We start from the raw sequence: 20,253 nt of genomic DNA on the forward strand, positions 1-20,253 counted from the left end.
ATTACAAATCAGCTCTATTGTATCCTAAAAGCATTTAGTAGAATTATGGACTAAACAGAGTGGACTTTTCAGGATGATAAAGCAGAACAGAAGGCTCAATGAATTTTTCAAATTAAATATTTGAAACAAACGATGACAGGAAACTGAGAATCATGCATACCTGATGAAGAATATGGGTCATAAAAACACATTTAGTTGAAATTAATTTTTTAGGCTGGACTTAAAATTACAAAGGCATCCATAGAATACAGGTGTGGTCATCATTATGAATGCATGTATAAAGGTTTGCATGTGTGTGATGCACTCACATAAGTAAATATGCATATATGAACACATGCACATATAGGTCCATAGGAACCATTTTCCACTGTACTTCTACTTTATTCAGTGAGGAAAGTTCTTTCAGTCAAGCCCTGAGCTCACTGATATGGCAAGTCTTGCTATGTAGCTTCCTCTGGGATTCGTAGTCTCTTACATTTGGGGTCTAAAATAAGCATTCTAAAATGTCCACTTGGCATTTACATAGGCTCTGATGATGCAAATTCTATTTCTCATACTTGTATGGTAAGTGCTTTTGCCCCTTGAGCTATCTCCTCCATAAAGACAAATCTTTTCCGTACTATAAATATAGCACAATCTTCTAGTTCACATTTTATGTCTTTTTGTTCAGTTATTAATTTTCTTTCAGGAAAATAGTATCCAGAACCCTTTAGGACATATTTATCAAATACATAAAATTTCCCTAGGGAAGTACAATTTTATAGAAGAAGATCAATCATAAATACAGAAGTAAATTTTCTACTCTCTATATTTGAAAGAATTCAAACAAGCAGATAAAGTTAAGTATAATACCATATACATTCAACATAAAATTTAAACAGATATGGATATGAAAATTTTGTTATTAGTTCTTTGTTCTTTTGATATTAAGGCTTAAAAATCACATGCTAAAACACCATCTGTAAAACAACTCTACTCGAGTGGTTAGAGAATTAGCCTAGCAGTCAAGAACCCTGGGTGTTCATCCATAGAACCTGGTTCAATTCCCACATGGCAGTTCACAACCGACTATACTCCAGTTCCAGGTGATCTGACTCTCACATATTAAGAAAAGATAAGAAATAAATCATAAAAATCCTACAGGAGGCCCTGTCTCAATAAAAAGCATTATTAGTCAATTCCTACTACCTAAATATTAGATACTCAGGCATGCCATAGCTATTTTGCTCATGTGGTAATGAATCCACGATGGTGGGAGTCAGTTTGGAGTGTCAGATTAGCCATGACATCCTCTTGTAAAAAAGGTACATTTAAAGTCTGAAAAGGAAGAAATGAATTTGGAAATAAGTTTTCTATTGTTCAATAGAACATAAGGGCAGACAGTTGGGTAACCTGAAGATAAAACTCCACTAATCAGATCCAATACTGGACTGCTCTTGGGTTGGTAAAGTGAATAGAAGGTAACAAAAGTGTTTGACCAATAGAAAAACATGAAGAAACCCACAAGCAGAAGGATGCTGTGGGTGGCTCTTTTTTCAGAAGATGCATGGAGAGACACACTGAAACTGTGGACATGCTGTGTTCTCCTGTTGTGTCTGAATAGAAGGCTCACCATGTAGAGGCTGGACCACATCATGAGAAACACAAACAAGATGTCTCTAATTATTAGTGCAGTTACAAGTGACAGGGTGGAGTGATAACGAACCTGGCTACTTTGGCAGTATATCTGGGAATACCTAGAAGCCACAACAGTGAAGTTGATTCGTCCCTTTATGTTTTCAACCATGGGAAGATAGAGAAATGAGTTGATGATCCAGATGAAGAGGAGTGATGGAAAAATGCATGACTCAAGCTTGGATTTAAGCCATGCCCACTTGGAATGGTTAGAACTAACAGTGATGGCTTGAAATACACTCAGCAGCAAGATAGTACAGAGGGAAAGGCCCCTAGTAACACTATATGCATACAAAACTGCCTTACATGCAACATCCTGGAAAAGGAGCCTGACTGCAAAGAATTTCATGACATCTGGTATCAGCTTGAACACGATGCTCAAAACATTGACAAGCATTAGATGTGTGAAGATCATATCTACAGGCTTCTTTTGATGAGGCTGAAATAAGATGTATATGTATAGTATGAAGAGGAGCAAGTTTCCCATGAGTCCAATGAAAACTTCTGACAGGAGGAAGAATCCAGAAATCAGGTCTCTTGGAAACATTACCTTAATGAAGTCTTCATTGTTCTTCTAGGATAAGGCAAACCAAGCAAATATAAATGCATGATGTTGTGATGTTAAAATTAATGTACTAGGTGTATAAATATAGTGATTGTCAGAGAAGCACAGGGAAACTGTACTGAAATACGCACTATGGATCAGGGGTGACCCTTCCAGGAACTGGATTCCATTATTTCTGAGAGCCTGAGGGTAGAAAAGTAAGGGTTAAGGAAGTTCCAGTCTCCATCTGCACCAAGAGCTGTACCACAGCCCTAGGACAAAAAACCTGCCCACAGAGAGCTGGTCTTCCAGGAGAACTCTCCCTCCTAAGCCCACAGCACACAGGTGGGACTCCACTTTCCATTGACTGTTTAAAGAGAGACATGCCAGGAGTGCACAGGACACTAAAACTACAGGGTGCCTGGGATGGGACACTTCTGGTCTCCATCTGCACCTAGAACTGAGGCTGTTTCATAGCTCTCAGACCCAAAAGCTGCTCACAGAGAGCTGGTCTGCCAGGAGTGTGCTCACTCCAAAGATCACAGGCTCACAGGCTCACGGGCCCACAGGAGAGACAAGATCTAGTCAGAGACAGCAAGAACAACTAACATCAGAGATAACCAGATGGCAAGAGGTAAGCACAAGAAACTAAGCAACAGAAACCAAGACTACTTGGCATCATCAGAACCCAGTTCTCCCACCACAGCAAATACTGTATATCCCAACACACTGGAAAAAGCAAGATTTGGATTTAAAAATCACATCTCATGCTGATGATAGAGGACTTTAAGAAGGACATAAATAACTCTCTTAAAGAAATACAGGGCAATACATATACAGCCACCCAATTAGACAAGATGGATGAAGCAAAGAAGTGCAGGCCAACAGGAGCCGGATGTAGATCTCTCCTGAGAGACACACCCAGAATACAGCAAATACAGAGGCGAATGCCAGCAGCAAACCACTGAACTGAGAATAGGACCCCCGTTGAAGGAATCAGAGAAAGAACTAGAAGAGCTTGAAGGGGCTCGAGACCCCATATGAACAACAATGACAACCAACCAGACCTTCCAGGGACTAAGCCACTACCTAAAGACTATACATGGACTGACCCTGGACTCTGACCTCATAGGTAGCATTGAATATCCTAGTAAGATCACCAGTGTAAGGGGAAGCCCTTGGTCCTGCTAAGACTGAACCCCCAGTGACGTGATTGTTGGGGGGAGGGTGGCAATGGGGGGAGGATGGGGAGGGGAACACCCATAATAAGGGGAGGGGTAGGGGTTAGGGGGATGTTGGCCCAGAAACCGGGAAAGGGAATAACACTCGAAATGTAAATAAGAAATACTCAAAAAACAAAAACAAAAACAAAAAAAAAAAAACCAAAACAAAAAATAAGTTATAAGCCTTTGGCTGTGGCCCATGCGGCATCTGCAGGGAAACAGCATATGAGTGCTGCTTCATTGATGGGACTATGCTGTGGTGAGGCCCATGGAGACCCCTTCCCACTTGGCAAGGACCTGTGGGGAACTCGGTGGCCTCTGTGCTTATTACTTAGATCATGTGTGCTACAGGCTGTCCTTGCTTTCGCTAGCCTGTTTATATTCACAGTGATATTGAGTTTCACTTTGTTCGTCCAAGGGTAAGGCTGTAATCACGCAGGCTCAAAATTCTGTGGACGATTCTATGCTTTTCTCAATACTCTTTCGAGGGGTAAAATCTTCCTCTCCTCTTTTTGCCCCAATCGATTCTCTAGATGAAACCATTAATCCTGTGAATTTTGGAGATAGAGAAACAGCCACAGTCACACTGAGTAAGCCAGTGTCCATTGTGGAGAGCAGTGAATCATAACTATCTGATCTGTGGAGACTCAAAATGGGGAAGTTATGTCTGATCAACAGAGACTTAGAAAATAGGGAAGTCAAGTCTGATCAATAGACTCAAAGATGGTTCTTAGAAGGATGACTTCAGAAATGATAGGCACATGTCAGGGAAGGTTGCTTAGTACAATGATCAGGTCTCTGTAATTTAAACGGTATTATGACTGGGGGAGGTGCTATCTGGTGACTGGACTTATACTCGCAAGTGTCTATTCTGTCTCTCATCTTGTATAACTGTGTAATGGCATTTGCTACCAGCTGGGTATATGCTTGTGCCTACAGGACATCCCTGCCTAGACATTTATTTTTGACTTGCTGTAATTGTGCTTTGTCATGCAAAATAAGGTTAGGGGGTGATTGCCCTAGCAGGAAGGGGGTGAGGAGAAGGGAAACTATTGGGGGCATTTTGTAATGATGGAGATGTTTTAGTGGTTTCTTTTAATAAAATAACCAATGATAAAAAAAAGAAATACAGGGCAACACAAGCAAACAAGTAGAAGCCCTTAGACAGGAAACACAAAAATCTTTGAAAGAATTACAGAAAAACACAACCAAACAGGTGAAGGAATTGAACAAAACCGTTCAGTATTTAAAAATGGAAATAGAAATAAAGAAATCACAAGGGGAGAAAACCCTGGACATAGAAAACCTAGGAAAAAGAACAGGACTCATAGACTCAAGCATCACAAGCAGAATGCAAGAGATAGAAGGAGAATCTCAGGTGCAGAAGGTACCATAGAAAACATCGACAAAACCATCAAAGACAATGTGAAATGCAATAAGCTCCTAGCCCAAAAGCATCCAGGAAATCCAGGACACAATGAGAAGATCAAACCTAAGGATAATGGGCATAGAAGAGAGTAAAGATTCAAAACTTAAAGGGCCAATAAATATCTTCAACAAAATATAGAAGAAAACTTCGCTAACCTAAAGAAAGAGATAATCACAAACATGCAAGAAGCAAACAGAGCTCCAAATAGATTGGACCAGAAAAGAAATTCCTCCCATCGCATGATAGTCAAAACAGCAAATGCACAAAGCAAAGAACAAATATTAAAAGCAGTAAGGGAAAAAAGTCAAGTAACATATAAAGGCAGACCTATAAGAATTACATCAGACTCCTCACCAGAGACTATGAAAGCCAGAAGATCCCGGACGGATGTCATACAGACCCTAAGAGAACACAAATGCCAGCCCAGGCTACTATATCCAGCAAAAACCCTCAATTAACACAGAAGGAGAAACCAAGATATTCCATGACAAAACCAAATTTACACAATATATTTCCACAAATCCAGCCCTAAAGGAAAACTCCAACCCAAGGAGGGAAACTATATCCTAGAAAGATCCAAAAGATAATCTAATTTCAGCTAACTGAAAAGAAGATAGCCACACAAATATAATTCCACCTCTAACAACAGAAACATCAAGATATAAAAGTCATTGGTCTCTAATATCTCTCAATATCAATGGACTCAATTCCCCAATAAGAAGACATAGACTAACAGAGTGGATATGTAAAGAAGACCCAGCATATTGCTGCATACAGGAAGCACACCTCCGTGACAAAGACAGACACTACCTCAGAATAAAAGACTCAAAAACATTTCCCAAGCAAATGGTCCCAAGAAACAAGCTGGAGTAGCCATACTAATATCAAATAAAGTCAATTTTCAACCAAAAGTTATCAAAAAATAAGGAAGGACACTTCATACTTTTTTTTTTTGGGTTCTTTTTTCGGAGCTGGGGACCGGGAAGGACACTTTATAGTTGTCAAAGAAAAATCTACCAAGATGAACTCTCAATTCTGAACATCTATGCTTCAAATGCAAGTACACCCACATTCATAAAAGAACTTTACTAAAGCTCAAAGAATACATTGCACCATAGACAATAATAGTAGGAGACTTCAACACACCATTCTCATCAATGGACAGATCATGGAAACAGAAACTAAACAGAGACAGAGAAAAACTAACAGAAGTTATGAACCAAATGGATTTAACAAATATTTATAGAACATTTCATCCTAAAACAAAAGAATACAACTTCTTTTCACCACCTCATGGTACCTTCTCAGAAATTGACCATATATTTGATCACAAAACAGGCCTCAATATATACAAGGAGATTGAAATAATTTCATGCATTCTGTCAGATCACCATGGACTAAGGCTAACAAAAACAACAGAAAGCCCCCATACACATACAATGACAATTTGCTCAAAGAAGAAATAAAGAACAAAATTAATGACTTTTTAGAATTTAATAAAATTGAAGGCACAACATACACAAACTTATGGGACACAATGAAAGCAGTGCTTAGCGGAAAACTCAGTTCTGAGTGCCTCCAAAGTGAAATTGAAGAGAGCATATACTAACTGCTTGGCAGCATACCTGAAATCTCTGAAACAAAAAGAAGCAAATTCACCCAAGAGGAGTAGACAGCAGGAAATAATCAGACTCAGAGCTGCTATCAACCAAGTAGAAACAAAAAGAACTATACAAAGAATCCACAAAACCAGGAGCTAGTTCTTTGAGAAAGTCAACAAGATAGATAAATCCTTAGCCAGACTAATCAGAGGGGAGAGAGTTTCCAAATTAACAAAATCAGAAATGAAAATGGAGAGATAGCAACAGAAACTTAGGAAATTCAAAAAATTATCAGATCCTATTACAAAAGCCTATACACAACAAAACTGGAAAATCTGGAGGAAATAGACAATTTTCTAGACAAATACAAGGTACCAAAGTTAAATCAGAATCAGATAAACCATCTAAACAGTCCCATAACAGTTAAAGAAATAGAAGCAGTCACTAAATGTCTCCCAACCAAAATAAGCCCAGGATCAGATGGATTTAGTGCAGAGTTCTATCAGACGTTCAAAGAAGACCTAATACTGATACTTTCAAATTATTCTATAAAATAGAAACAGAAGGAACACTACCAACTTTTTTTGAAGCCACAATTATGCTTATAATGAACTACACAAAGATCCTTCAAAGAAAGAGAATTTCAGACCAATTTCCCTCATGAATATTGATGCAAAAATAATTAAATTCTGGCAAACCGAATCCAAAAGCACATCAAAACAATCATCCACCATGATCAAGTAGGCTTCATCCCAGGCATGCAGGGATGGTTTAATATATGGAAAACCATCAACGTGATCCATTATATAAACAAACTGAAAGAACAAAACCACATGATCATTTCATTAGATGCTGAGAAAGCATTTGACAAAATTCAACACCCCTTTATGATAAAAGTCCTGGAAAGAAAAGGAATTCAAGGCCCATACCTAAACATAGTAAAAGCCATATACAGCAAACCAGTCACTAACATTAAACTAAATGGAGAGAAACTTGAAGCAATCCCACTAAAATCAGGGACTAGACAAGGCTGCCCACTCTCTCCCTACTTATTTAATATAGTTCTTGAAGTTCTAGCCAGAGCAATCAGACAACAAAAGACTGGAAAAGAAGAAGTCAAAATATCACTATTTGCAGATGATATGATAGTATATTTAAGTGATCCCAAAAGTTCCACCAGAGAACTACTAAAGCTGATAAACAACTTCAGCAAAGTGGCTGGGTATAAAATTAACTCAAATAAATCAGTAGCCTTCCTTTACACAAACGAGAAACAAGCCGAGAAAGAAATTAGGGAAACGACACCCTTCATAATAGACCCAAATAATATAAAGTACCTCGGTGTGACTTTAACCAAGCAAGTAAAAGATCTGTACAATAAGAACTTCAAGACACTGAGGAAAGAAATTGAAGAAGACCTCAGAAGATGGAAAGATCTCCCATGCTCATGGATTAGCAGGATTAATATAGTAAAAATGGCCATCTTGCCACAAGCAATCTTCAGATTCAATGCAGTCCGCATCAAAATTCCTACTCAAATTTTCATAGAATCATAAAGAGCAACTGGCAAATTCATTTGAAAAAGCAGAAAACCCAAAAATATCAAAAACTATTCTCAATAATAGATGAACTTCTGGGGGAATCACCATTCCTGACCTCAAGCAGTATTTCAGAGCAATAGTGACAAACACTGCATGGTATTGGTACAAAGACAGGCAGGTAGATCAATAGAATATAGTTGAAGACCCATATATAAACTGACACAGCTATGGTCACTTGGTCTTTGACAAAGGATCTAAAGCTATCCAATGAAGAAAAGACAGCATTTTCAACATTTGTTGCTCGTTCAACTGGAGGTCAGCATGTAGAAAAATGCAAATTGATTCATTGTTATCTCCTTGCACAAAGCTCAAATCCAAGTGGATCTTGGACCTTCACATAAAGCCATATACACTCAAACTAATAGAAGAGAAAGGGGGAAGAGCCTTTAATACATAGGTAAATGGGAGAATTTCCTGAACCAAACAATGGCTTATGCTCTAAGTCAAGAATTGATAAATGGAACCTCTCAAAATTGCAAAGCTTCTGTAAGGTAAAGGACACTGTCAATAGGACAAAATGACAACCAATAGATTGGGAAAAGGACCTTTCTAATTCTACATCTGATACAAGGGTAATATCTAATATATAACAAAAACTCAAGTATTTTAACTCCAGGGAATCATACAATCCTATTAAAAATGGGGTGCAGAGCTAAACAAAGAATTCTCAACTGATGAATATCAATTGGCTGAGAAACATATAAATGTTCAATATCCTTAGTCATCAGGGAAATGCAAATCAAAACAACTCTGGGATTCTACCTCACACCAGTCAGAATGGCTAAGATACAAAAACTCAAGTGACAGAAGATGTTGGCCACTGTGTGGAGAAAAAGGAACATTTCTCTACTATTGATGATATTGCAAACTGGTACCACCTCTCTGGAAATTTGTCTGGTAGTTCCTCAGAAAATTGGTCATAGTACTACCTCAGGACCCAGCTATATCACTCTTTGGCATATACCCCAATGATGCTCCAATATACAAAAAAGACACATGCTCCACTACATTCATAGCAGCTTTATTTAATAATTAGAAGCTGGAAATAACAAAGAGTGGAGCAGGGACTGAAGAAACGGTCATCCAGAGACTGCCCCACCTGGGGATTCATCCCAAATGCTGCCACCAAACCCAGTCACTATTGCTGATGCCAAGAAGTTCTTGCTGACAGAAGCCAGATATGGGTGTCTCCTGAGAGGCTCTGCAGAGCTCTTCTGATATAGATGAGGATGATTGCAGTTAACCATTGGACTAGACAAGGGAACTCTCAATGGAAGAGTTAGAGAAAAGACTGAAGGAGCCAAAGGGGTTTGCAACCTCATAGGAAGAACAACAATATCAACCAACCTGACACCACCAGAGCTCCCAGGGACTAAACCACCAACCAATTTGTACACATGGAGGAACCCATGACTCCAGCCACATATGTAGCAGAGGATGACCTTGTTCAGCATCAATAGGAGGAAAAGTCCTTGGTCCTATGAAGGCTCATTTCCCCAATGTAGGGTAATGCCAGGGCATTGAGGTTGTAGTGAGTGGGTTGGAGGGGGGTCATCCTCATAGAAGCCAGGGGAGAAGAGGCAGAGTATGGGAGAGGAAGTAAAGGGGATAACATTTGAAATGTAAATAAGATATCCAAGAAAAGTAAACATATGGAACCGTGCCCTGCCCCTAACACTTTAGTGTTAGAACAAGTATACATTTTTTATCATATGATTAAATGCACATTGTAAAGAGGTAAAAAGGTGAAAAGTCTAGAAGGCAATCCATTAAAAATGGTATAGAATTGAGTAGAGATTTTTTAAAAAATGAAAGTCTGAGAAACACTTTTGAAAAATGTCCAGCATCATTAGTCACCAGGGAAATGCAAATCAAAACTGCTTTGAGATTTCAACTTAGCCCAGTCAGAATGGACAAGATGAATCAAATAAAGAAATGTCAGCACAGGCTTGGGAGGATGAAGGGAGAGGGTGGAAATGGGAACTGGTAGAGTCACTTTAGAAATCAGTGTGGCACTTCCTCAGGGAACTGGGAATAGAACTACCACAAGACCCAGCTATACACCTCTTGGGCATATACCTAACATAATTCTTACCAGAGAGATATTTGCTCATCTGTGTTCACTGCTGCTCTGTTTATAATAGCCAGAAATTTGGAACATACTAGATGCCCATCACCTGATGAATGGATAATAAAAATGTGAGATTATATATATATATCATATATAAATATCATTCATGAAGTCTGCAGGTGAATGGAGGGAGTTACAAACAACCATCCTGAGGGAAGTAACTCTGTCCCAGAAAGATAAATGCTGCATGATCTCTCCATGTGGATGCAGGCTTTGCTATTGTCCTTGTACTTCCTCTCTAAACAAATGTATTCTTAGTTATTTGACATTTCTATAGACCATTATAGCACACAACAAGCATGTATTAGCAGTTCTAACCTTGATTAGGATTCTATTACAAAACTCTGCTAGGATAAGCATCGTTTCAACAATTACCCATGTAAGCTATCCAGGTACAGACTTTGAGCTCCCTGCCTCTAACTTTACTTTCTGAGCCAAATGTCAGTGTTTGGGATAATGAGGTTCCCACAACTTGTAAAGGTTCCTGAAAAAAAGAGGGTAAAACTATACCTAACAATCCAACTGTACAAAACAAAATCTTAAAGAAAGAATTTTCTAGACAAACCAGCATTCATGCCATAATAGAGAAACAAAATCAGATCAGGAGTTGAAGTGTCATGCCAAGTAATATAACATGGACATGCAAGGGTAATATTTGATATGCCTTTATGAAAGATCACTTTGGCATTCTCAAGCATGGTACCAATGAAACTGATACATATTGGGGAGATACAGAGATGAAAATTTGCACTGATCCTGAGAGATGAAAGCAATGAGACACTGTCACAGAGTGACACCTCTTTACACACAAGAAGCAGCACTACAGACCTAGGTCTTGGCTGGGGACATTGAGCATCTCAGCGACTCTGTTCTAGTCCAGCTGAGCTGTGTGCTGGAGCTAATCAAGGTCAGCCAGCGTTCAAGTGCAATCTTAACCACCCTGGCTCAGTTATGTGCTCCTCGTATGCAGGATGAAATCTACACCCTTAAGCAGATCCTTATTCCAAGGCTGGCTTTTCAGATCAAGATCCTAGATATGGCCATGCTACCAAACAGGGACCAGGATGGACCCAAATATGTTGAAATCAGGTCACAAGACAGGCAGGATATGTTCTTTGTACAAACTATGTCACATCCATGAGACCCAGGCCCACTGTCACTCAGCTATGAATGGGGAGGGAACGAATCCACCCAGAATACTTTCATGAAAAGCTTAGAAAGCTGGAAATGGCCTTGGCCTCTTCTATGCACAGATCTCAACACAAGGCAATATACAAAATCCATATTCAGGTAAACATAAGGGAAACTGGGCAAGCTGCATGGATGTGCCTAGGGTCTGGATGCATCATAGGTGCAAATGTCAAAGCATCACAGGCTGTGGAGACAAAGTAGAAATGGGACCCCAAAGCCTGAGGTTGAGTCTCTGTGAATCCCCTGAATAAACAAACTGAGAAGTAACTCCCTACCATCCACTGACTGGGAATATAGAGTCAAAGGAACAAGAGACCTATGCCTTTAAGCTGGGTAAGCAGTCTGGATGAAAGGCTTGCCGAGACAAGGCTCTCTACTTCCAATGCCCCTGAACCTTACTGGGATCACAGGTGAAGCACAATTGTTCTACTTCAGGTTAAGCTGGGCTGGCTGTCAATCACTGCATCTGCTGCTATGGCCCTCTCTCCCCATCGCACACACTGCAGTAGGAAACAAAAATTCAGCTGACGACAACACACTGTCAGATAGGATTGCAATAAAGGAGGCAAAATGGACAGACAAAACGAGAATAAAAACCAAAGAGAAACATCCACCCCAACAATGTGCAAACACTCATGTGCATACACATATACACACATGCACATGCAAACATCTGCACACATGTATGAGAAAACATTCTCTGACAGCACACATTCAAATAGAACAGTGTACCACCAGAATCAAGGAAAAAGGCTGCTGAAATCTATAAAATCCATCCCAGAGTACTAGTGGACAGAGGATCCTCAGCTATGATGAAAGGTGTGAACAGAGCATTTCAGGCCCCATATGAGAAAGTTGGTAGAGTGGATAAAAGGGTCAGCAATTGAGAGGGCAATTAAAAGACACAAAGGAGAAACTTGGCAAGGTAATTGGAACTTTGGGAGCAAACAGAAACTTGGCAGATGACAGAGCCACTCAATCAAATCAGAAGCATGGCTGAAAACTGAAGCAGACGAGACCAAGCTGAGAAGAATTTCTAAGCTGGGGGACGACATCAAGAACACAATTCATTGAGGTGTATGTAAAGAAAGGAATGAGTGTGTTCAGACCTGTGGGCTGTACTCAACCAACCCAAGGTTAGGTAGAGCATGGTGAGAGAAAGTCTACAGGCATGGACACCTTAACCAACAGAACTGATGCTTCCCAAACCTACAGAGGAAATAATAGTTCAAACACACTATGAATAGACACGCCCAGAGAGGAGCCACACGAAGACATCATAGTCAAGATATATAAAGAAATGTGAACCCAGAACCAGTCCAAGCACAGAGCAAGGCAGTCTGCAAGCTAAGGTGGCAGCTCAGAACTTACTTGCAACATCCTGACAACACTGGAAAGAGGATGCGCTTTGAGAGGGATGACTGGAGAAAGGAGCTTGAAAGTCGTCAGTACCTTGTGAAGAATAAGCCCCTGTGAGACTGTGCACTGCCCTGGGCAGGGGAGACTGTATCTGCAATTAAATGTAGATGGCAGATGGCCAGTGCAAATACTTGTGAAAAGATGAGAAGATGGAGCCCTAGAGCAGTACATCTAGAACACGTGCTAGAACACATGCTAAGATAAAGAATAGAAAATGGTAAATGTGTGTGAAGGTAAAGAGATGTAGAGAAAATAAGAATGAGGACATGTATTTAATGATACAAAATATCTGCTAAGATCACAGTCCGCATAAGGAGGCTGGGTTATGGGGATATTGACAGGGTGTTCGTACCTCCCTCTGAGTCTCAGGCAAGAGTGTCTTGGCATCCTCACTGGAGGCAACTCCATCCCAGAGACCCAATGTGCTGGGAAGGCTTCCTAAACACACCCACAGCTAAACTGCACACAGAACGACAGCATGTCTACTTCCTAAAGGTGTTGCCCCCCCCATTGTACCTGAGGTGTTGATGGCCTTCTTTTTGTACATCCTTTTGGGGTACCCAGAGGATTAATATGTCAGTCTTCTACCTTTAAAACGAGTCTCCTGGTGACCTTATTAAGCGGACTAAGACAGGTGCCTTTGAGGACATACCTTTCCCCAAGATAGCTACAACAGAGAGTCCACTCTCGGAGATGGAAAGTCATTAAAAGTTAGTTCTTCTGTAGTGGTGGTTCTCACCACAGCCATTCAAACAGGCTGAGCACTGAATAGGACTCTAGAAAACACACTCTCTGTTCCACAGGAGATCACCATGTTTCCTGTCCATACAGTGTGCTTTGAACTCCGTGCTTCATAGGTAAATTTTACTATTGCCCACCATACAGGAATTAGTCATGGGTATACGATGCTTTGTTTCCCCTAAACTCTTATTTGAAATTTCTTTTTTTTGAGATTCTAACTTCTTTTTTTTATTAACTTGAGTATTTCTTATTTATTTATTTTTTTTATTAATTTGAGTATTTCTTATATACATTTCAAGTGTTATTCCCTTTCCCGGTTTCCGGGCAAACATCCCCCTCCCCCCTCCCCTTCCTTATGGGGGTTCCCCTCCCAACCCTCCCCCCATTGCCGCCCTCCCCCCATAGACTAGTTCACAGGGGGTTCAGTCTTAGCAGGACCCAGGGCTTCCCCTTCCACTGGTGCTCTTACTAGGATATTCATTGCTACCTATGGGGTCAGAGTCCAGGGTCAGTCCATGTATAGTCTTTAGGTAGTGGCTTAGTCCCTGGAAGCTCTGGTTGCTTGGCATTGTTGTACTTTTGGGGTCTCGAGCCCCTTCAAGCTCTTCCAGTTCTTTCTCTGATTCCTTCAATAGGGGACCTATTCTCAGTTCAGTGGTTTGCTGCTGGCATTCGCCTCTATATTTGCTGTATTCTGGCTGTGTCTCTCAGGAGCGATCTACATCCGGCTCCTGTCGGTCTGCACTTCTTTGCTTCATCCATCTTGTCTAATTGGGTGGCTGTATATGTATGGGCCACATGTGGGGCAGTCTCTGAATGGGTGTTCTTCAGTCTCTGTTTTAATCTTTGCCTCTCCCTTCCCTGCCAAGGGTATTCTTTTTCCTCATTTAAAGAAGGAGTGAAGCATTCACATTTTGATCATCCGTCTTGAGTTTGCTTTGTTCTAGGGATCTAGGGTAATTCAAGCATTTGGGCTAATAGCCACTTATCAATGAGTGCATACCATGTATGTCTTTCTGTGATTGGGTTAGCTCACTCAGGATGATATTTTCCAGTTCCAACCATTTGCCTACGAATTTCATGAACTCGTTGTTTTTGATAGCTGAGTTCCATTGTGTAGATGTACCACATTTTCTGTATCCATTCCTCTGTTGAAGGGCATCTGGGTTCTTTCCAGCTTCTGGCTATTATAAATAAGGCTGCGATGAACATAGTGGAGCACGTGTCTCTTTTATATGTTGAGGCATCTTTTGGGTATATGCCCAAGAGAGGTATAGCTGGATCCTCAGGCAGTTCAATGTCCAATTTTCTGAGGAACCTCCAGACTGATTTCCAGAATGGTTTTACCAGTCTGCAATCCCACCGACAATGGAGGAGTGTTCCTCTTTCTCCACATCCTCGCCAGCATCTGCTGTCACCTGAGTTTTTGATTTTAGCCAATCGCACAGGTGTGAGGTGAAATCTCAGGGTTGTTTTGATTTGCATTTCCCTTATGACTAAAGATGTTGAACATTTCTTTAGGTGTTTCCCAGCCATTCGGCATTCCTCAGCTGTGAATTCTTTGTTTAGCTCTGAACCCTATTTTTTAATAGGGTTATTTGTTTCCCTGCGGTCTAACTTCTTGAGTTCTTTGTATATTTTGGATATAAGGCCTCTATCTGTTGTAGGATTGGTAAAGATCTTTTCCCAATCTGTTGGTTGCCGTTTTGTCCTAACCACAGTGTCCTTTGCCTTACAGAAGCTTTGCAGTTTTATGAGATCCCATTTGTCGATTCTTGATCTTAGAGCATAAGCCATTGGTGTTTTGTTCAGGAAATTTTTTCCAGTGCCCATGTGTTCCAGATGCTTCCCTAGTTTTTCTTCTATTAGTTTGAGTGTGTCTGGTTTGATGTGGAGGTCCTTGATCCACTTGGACTTAAGCTTTGTACAGGGTGATAAGCATGGATCAATCTGCATTCTTCTACATGTTGACCTCCAGTTGAACCAGCACCATTTGCTGAAAATGCTATCTTTTTTCCATTGGATGGTTTTGGCTCCTTTTTCAAAAATCAAGTGACCATAGGTGTGTGGGTTCATTTCTGGGTCTTCAATTCTATTCCATTGGTCTATCTGTCTGTCTCTGTACCAATACCATGCAGTTTTTATCACTATTGCTCTGTAATACTGCTTGAGTTCAGGGATAGTGATTCCCCCTGAAGTCCTTTTATTGTTGAGGATAGCTTTAGCTATCCTGGGTTTTTTGTTATTCCAGATGAATTTGCAAATTGTTCTGTCTAACTCTTTGAAGAATTGGATTGGTATTTTGATGGGGATTGCATTGAATCTGTAGATTGCTTTTGGTAAAATGGCCATTTTTACTATATTAATCCTGCCAATCCATGAGCATGGGAGATCTTTCCATCTTCTGAGGTCTTCTTCAATTTCTTTCCTCAGTGTCTTGAAGTTCTTATTGTACAGATCTTTTACTTGCTTGGTTAAAGTCACACCGAGGTACTTTATATTATTTGGGTCTATTATGAAGGGTGTCGTTTCCCTAATTTCTTTCTTGGCTTGTTTCTCGTTTGTGTAAAGGAAGGCTACTGATTTATTTGAGTTAATTTTATACCCAGCTACTTTGCTGAAGTTGTTTATCAGCTTTAGTAGTTCTCTGGTGGAACTTTTGGGATCACTTAAATATACTATCATGTCATCTGCAAATAGTGATATTTTGACCTCTTCTTTTCCGATCTGTATCCCTTTGATCTCCTTTTGTTGTCTGATTGCTCTGGCTAGAACTTCAAGAACTATATTGAATAAGTAGGGAGAGAGTGGGCAGCCTTGTCTAGTCCCTGATTTTAGTGGGATTGCTTCAAGTTTCTCTCCATTTAGTTTAATGTTAGCAACTGGTTTGCTGTATATGGCTTTTACTATGTTTAGGTATGGGCCTTGAATTCCTATTCTTTCCAGGACTTTTATCATGAAGGGGTGTTGAATTTTGTCAAATGCTTTCTCAGCATCTAATGAAATGATCATGTGGTTCTGTTCTTTCAGTTTGTTTATATGATGGATCACGTTGATGGTTTTCCGTATATTAAACCATCCCTGCATGCCTGGGATGAAGCCTACTTGATCATGGTGGATGATTGTTTTGATGTGCTCTTGAATTCGGTTTGCCAGAATTTTATTGAGTATTTTTGCGTCGATATTCATAAGGGAAATTGGTCTGAAGTTCTCTTTCTTTGTTGTGTCTTTGTGTGGTTTAGGTATAAGAGTAATTGTGGCTTCGTAGAAGGAATTCGGTAGGGCTCCATCTGTTTCAATTTTGTGGAATAGTTTGGATAATATTGGTATGAGGTCTTCTATGAAGGTTTGATAGAATTCTGCACTAAACCCGTCTGGACCTGGGCTCTTTTTGGTTGGGAGACCTTTAATGACTGCTTCTATTTCCTTAGGAGTTATGGGGTTGTTTAACTGGTTTATCTGTTCCTGATTTAACTTCGATACCTGGTATCTGTCTAGGAAATTGTCCATTTCCTGAAGATTTTCAAATTTTGTTGAATATAGGTTTTTATAGTAAGATCTGATGATTTTTTGAATTTCCTCCGAATGTGTAGTTATGTCTCCCTTTTCATTTCTGATTTTGTTAATTTGGACGCATTCTCTGTGTCCTCTCGTTAGTCTGGCTAAGGGTTTATCTATCTTGTTGATTTTCTCAAAGAACCAACTTTTGGTTCTGTTGATTCTTTCTATGGTCCTTTTTGTTTCTACTTGGTTGATTTCAGCTCTGAGTTTGATTATTTCCTGCCTTCTACTCCTCCTGGGTGTATTTGCTTCTTTTTGTTCTAGAGCTTTTAGGTGTGCTGTCAAGCTGCTGACATATGCTCTTTCCTGTTTCTTTCTGCAGGCACTCAGCGCTATGAGTTTTCCTCTTAGCACAGCTTTCATTGTGTCCCATAAGTTTGAGTATGTTGTACCTTCATTTTCATTAAATTCTAAAAAGTTTTTAATTTCTTTCTTTATTTCTTCCTTGACCAGGTTATCATTGAGTAGAGCATTGTTCAATTTCCACGTATATGTGGGCATTCTTCCCTTATTGTTATTGAAGACCAGTTTTAGGCCGTGGTGGTCCGATAGCAGCATGGGATTATTTCTATCTTTCTGTACCTGTTGAGGCCCGTTTTTTGACCAATTATATGGTCAATTTTGGAGATAGTACCATGAGGAGCTGAGAAGAAGGTATATCCTTTTGCTTTAGGATAGAGTGTTCTATAAATATCCGTTAAGTCCATTTGGCTCATGACTTCTCTTAGTCTGTCTACATCACTGTTTAATTTCTGTTTCCATGATCTGTCCATTGATGAGAGTGGGGTGTTGAAATCTCCCACTATTATTGTGTGAGGTGCAATGTGTGTTTTGAGCTTTAGTAAGGTTTCTTTTGCGTATGTAGGTGCCCTTGTATTTGGGGCATAGATATTTAGGATTGAGAGTTCATCTTGGTTGATTTTTCCTTTGATGAATATGAAGTGTCCTTCCTTATCTTTTTTGATGACTTTTAGTTGGAAATTGATTTTATTTGATATTAGAATGGCTACTCCAGCTTGCTTCTTCTGACCATTTGCTTGGAAAGTTGTTTTCCAGCCTTTCACTCTGAGGTAGTGTCTGTCTTTGTCTCTGAGGTGTGTTTCCTGTAGGCAGCAGAATGCAGGGTCCTCGTTGCGTATCCAGTTTGTTAATCTATGTCTTTTTATTGGGGAGTTGAGGCCATTGATATTGAGAGATATTAAGGAATAGTGATTATTGCTTCCCGTTATATTCATATTTGGATGTGAGGTTATGTTTGTGTGCTTTCATTCTCTTTGTTTTGTTGCCAAGATGATTAGTTTCTTGCTTCTTCTAGGGTATAGCTTGCCTCCTTATGTTGGGCTTTACCATTTATTATCCTTTGTAGTGGTGGATTTGTAGAAAGATATTGTGTAAATTTGGTTTTGTCATGGAATATCTTGGTTTCTCCATCAATGTTAATTGAGAGTTTTGCTGGATACAGTAACCTGGGCTGGCATTTGTGTTCTCTTAGGGTCTGTATAACATCAATCCAGGATCTTCTGGCCTTCATAGTTTCTGGCGAGAAGTCTGGTGTGATTCTGATAGGTCTCCCTTTATATGTTACTTGACCTTTTTCCCTTACTGCTTTTAATATTCTTTCTTTATTTTGTGCGTTTGGTGTTTTGACAATTATGTGACGGGAGGTGTTTCTTTTCTGGTCCAATCTATTTGGAGTTCTGTAGGCTTCTTGTATGTCTATGGGTATCTCTTTTTTAGGTTAGGGAAGTTTTCTTCTATGATTTTGTTGAAGATATTTACTGGTCCTTTGAGCTGGGAGTCTTCACTCTCTTCTATACCTATTATCCTTAGGTTTGATCTTCTCATTGAGTCCTGGATTTCCTGTATGTTTTGGACCAGTAGCTTTTTCCGCTTTACATTATCTTTGTCAGTTGAGTCAATGATTTCTATGGAATCTTCTGCTCCTGAGATGCTCTCTTCCATCTCTTGTATTCTGTTGGTGAAGCTTGTATCCACAGCTCCTTGTCTCTTCTTTTGGTTTTCTATATCCAGGGTTGTTTCCATGTGTTCTTTCTTGCTTGCTTCTATTTCCATTTTTAATTCCTTCAATTGTTTGATTGTGTTTTCCTGGAATTCTTTCAGGGATTTTTGCGATTCCTCTCTGTAGGCTTGTACTTGTTTATTAATGTTTTCCTGTGCTTCCCTAAGTGTGTTCATGTCTTTCTTGAAGTCCTCCAGAATCATGATCAAATATGATTTTGAAACTAGATCTTGCTTTTCTGGTGTGTTTGGATATTCCATGTTTGTTTTGGTGGGAGAATTCGGCTCCGATGATGGCATGTAGTCTTGGTTTCTGTTGCTTGGGTTCCTGCGCTTGCCTCTCGCCATCAGATTATCTCTAGTGTTACTTTGTTCTGCTATTTCTGACAGTGGCTAGACTGTCCTATAAGCCTGTGTGTCAGGAGTGCTGTAGACCTGTTTTCCTCTCTTTCAGTCAGTTATGGGGACAGAGTGTTCTGCTTTCGGGCATGTAGTTTTTCCTCTCTACAGGTCTTCAGCTGTTCCTGTGGGCCTGTGTCTTGAGTTCACCAGGCAGCTTTCTTGCAGCAGAAAATTTGGTCTTACCTGTGTTCCCGAGGCTCAGGTTTGCTCGTGGGGTGCTGCCCAGGGGCTCTCTGCAGCGGCAGCAACCAGGAAGACCTGTGCCGCCCCTTCCGGGAGCTTCAGTGCACCAGGGTTCCAGATGGTCTTTGGCTTTGTCCTCTGGCGTCTGAGATGTGTGTGCAGGGAGCAGTCTCTTCTGGTTTCCCAGGCTTGTCTGCCTCTCTGAAGGTTTAGCTCTCCCTCCCACGTGATTTGGGTGCAGAGAACTGTTTATCCGGTCTGTTTCCTTCAGGGTCCGGCGGTGTCTCTGGCAGGGGTCCTGCCGCTCCTGGGCCCTCCCCCACGGGAGCCCAGAGGCCTTATACAGTTTCCTCTTGGGCCAGGGATGTGGGCACGGGTGAGCAGTGTTGGTGGTCTCTCCTGCTCTGCCGCCTCAGGAGTGCCCATCTGACCAGGCAGTTGGGTCTCTCTCTCACCGGGTCTGGTCTTTTGGTTTTCTATATCCAGGGTTGTTTCCATATGTTCTTTCTTGATTGCTTCTATTTCCATTTTTAA

At 40.4% G+C, this 20,253-nt stretch overlaps 1 protein-coding gene across 1 annotated transcript; it reads right to left on the reverse strand.

The window, feature by feature from the left end:
* Positions 1–1,276: 1,276 nt before the first annotated feature.
* On the reverse strand, positions 1,277–2,221 carry Vom1r57 (vomeronasal 1 receptor 57). The gene has a single exon (XM_087610026.1). It carries the CDS (start codon positions 2,219–2,221, stop codon positions 1,277–1,279), a length of 945 nt encoding a protein of 314 aa, XP_087466152.1.
* Positions 2,222–20,253: the final 18,032 nt, after the last annotated feature.

The sequence above is a fragment of the Rattus norvegicus genome, chromosome 1 (assembly GCF_021556685.1).
Source record: "Rattus norvegicus strain SHRSP/BbbUtx chromosome 1, alternate assembly SHRSP_T2T, whole genome shotgun sequence".
Lineage (NCBI taxonomy): Eukaryota > Metazoa > Chordata > Mammalia > Rodentia > Muridae > Rattus > Rattus norvegicus.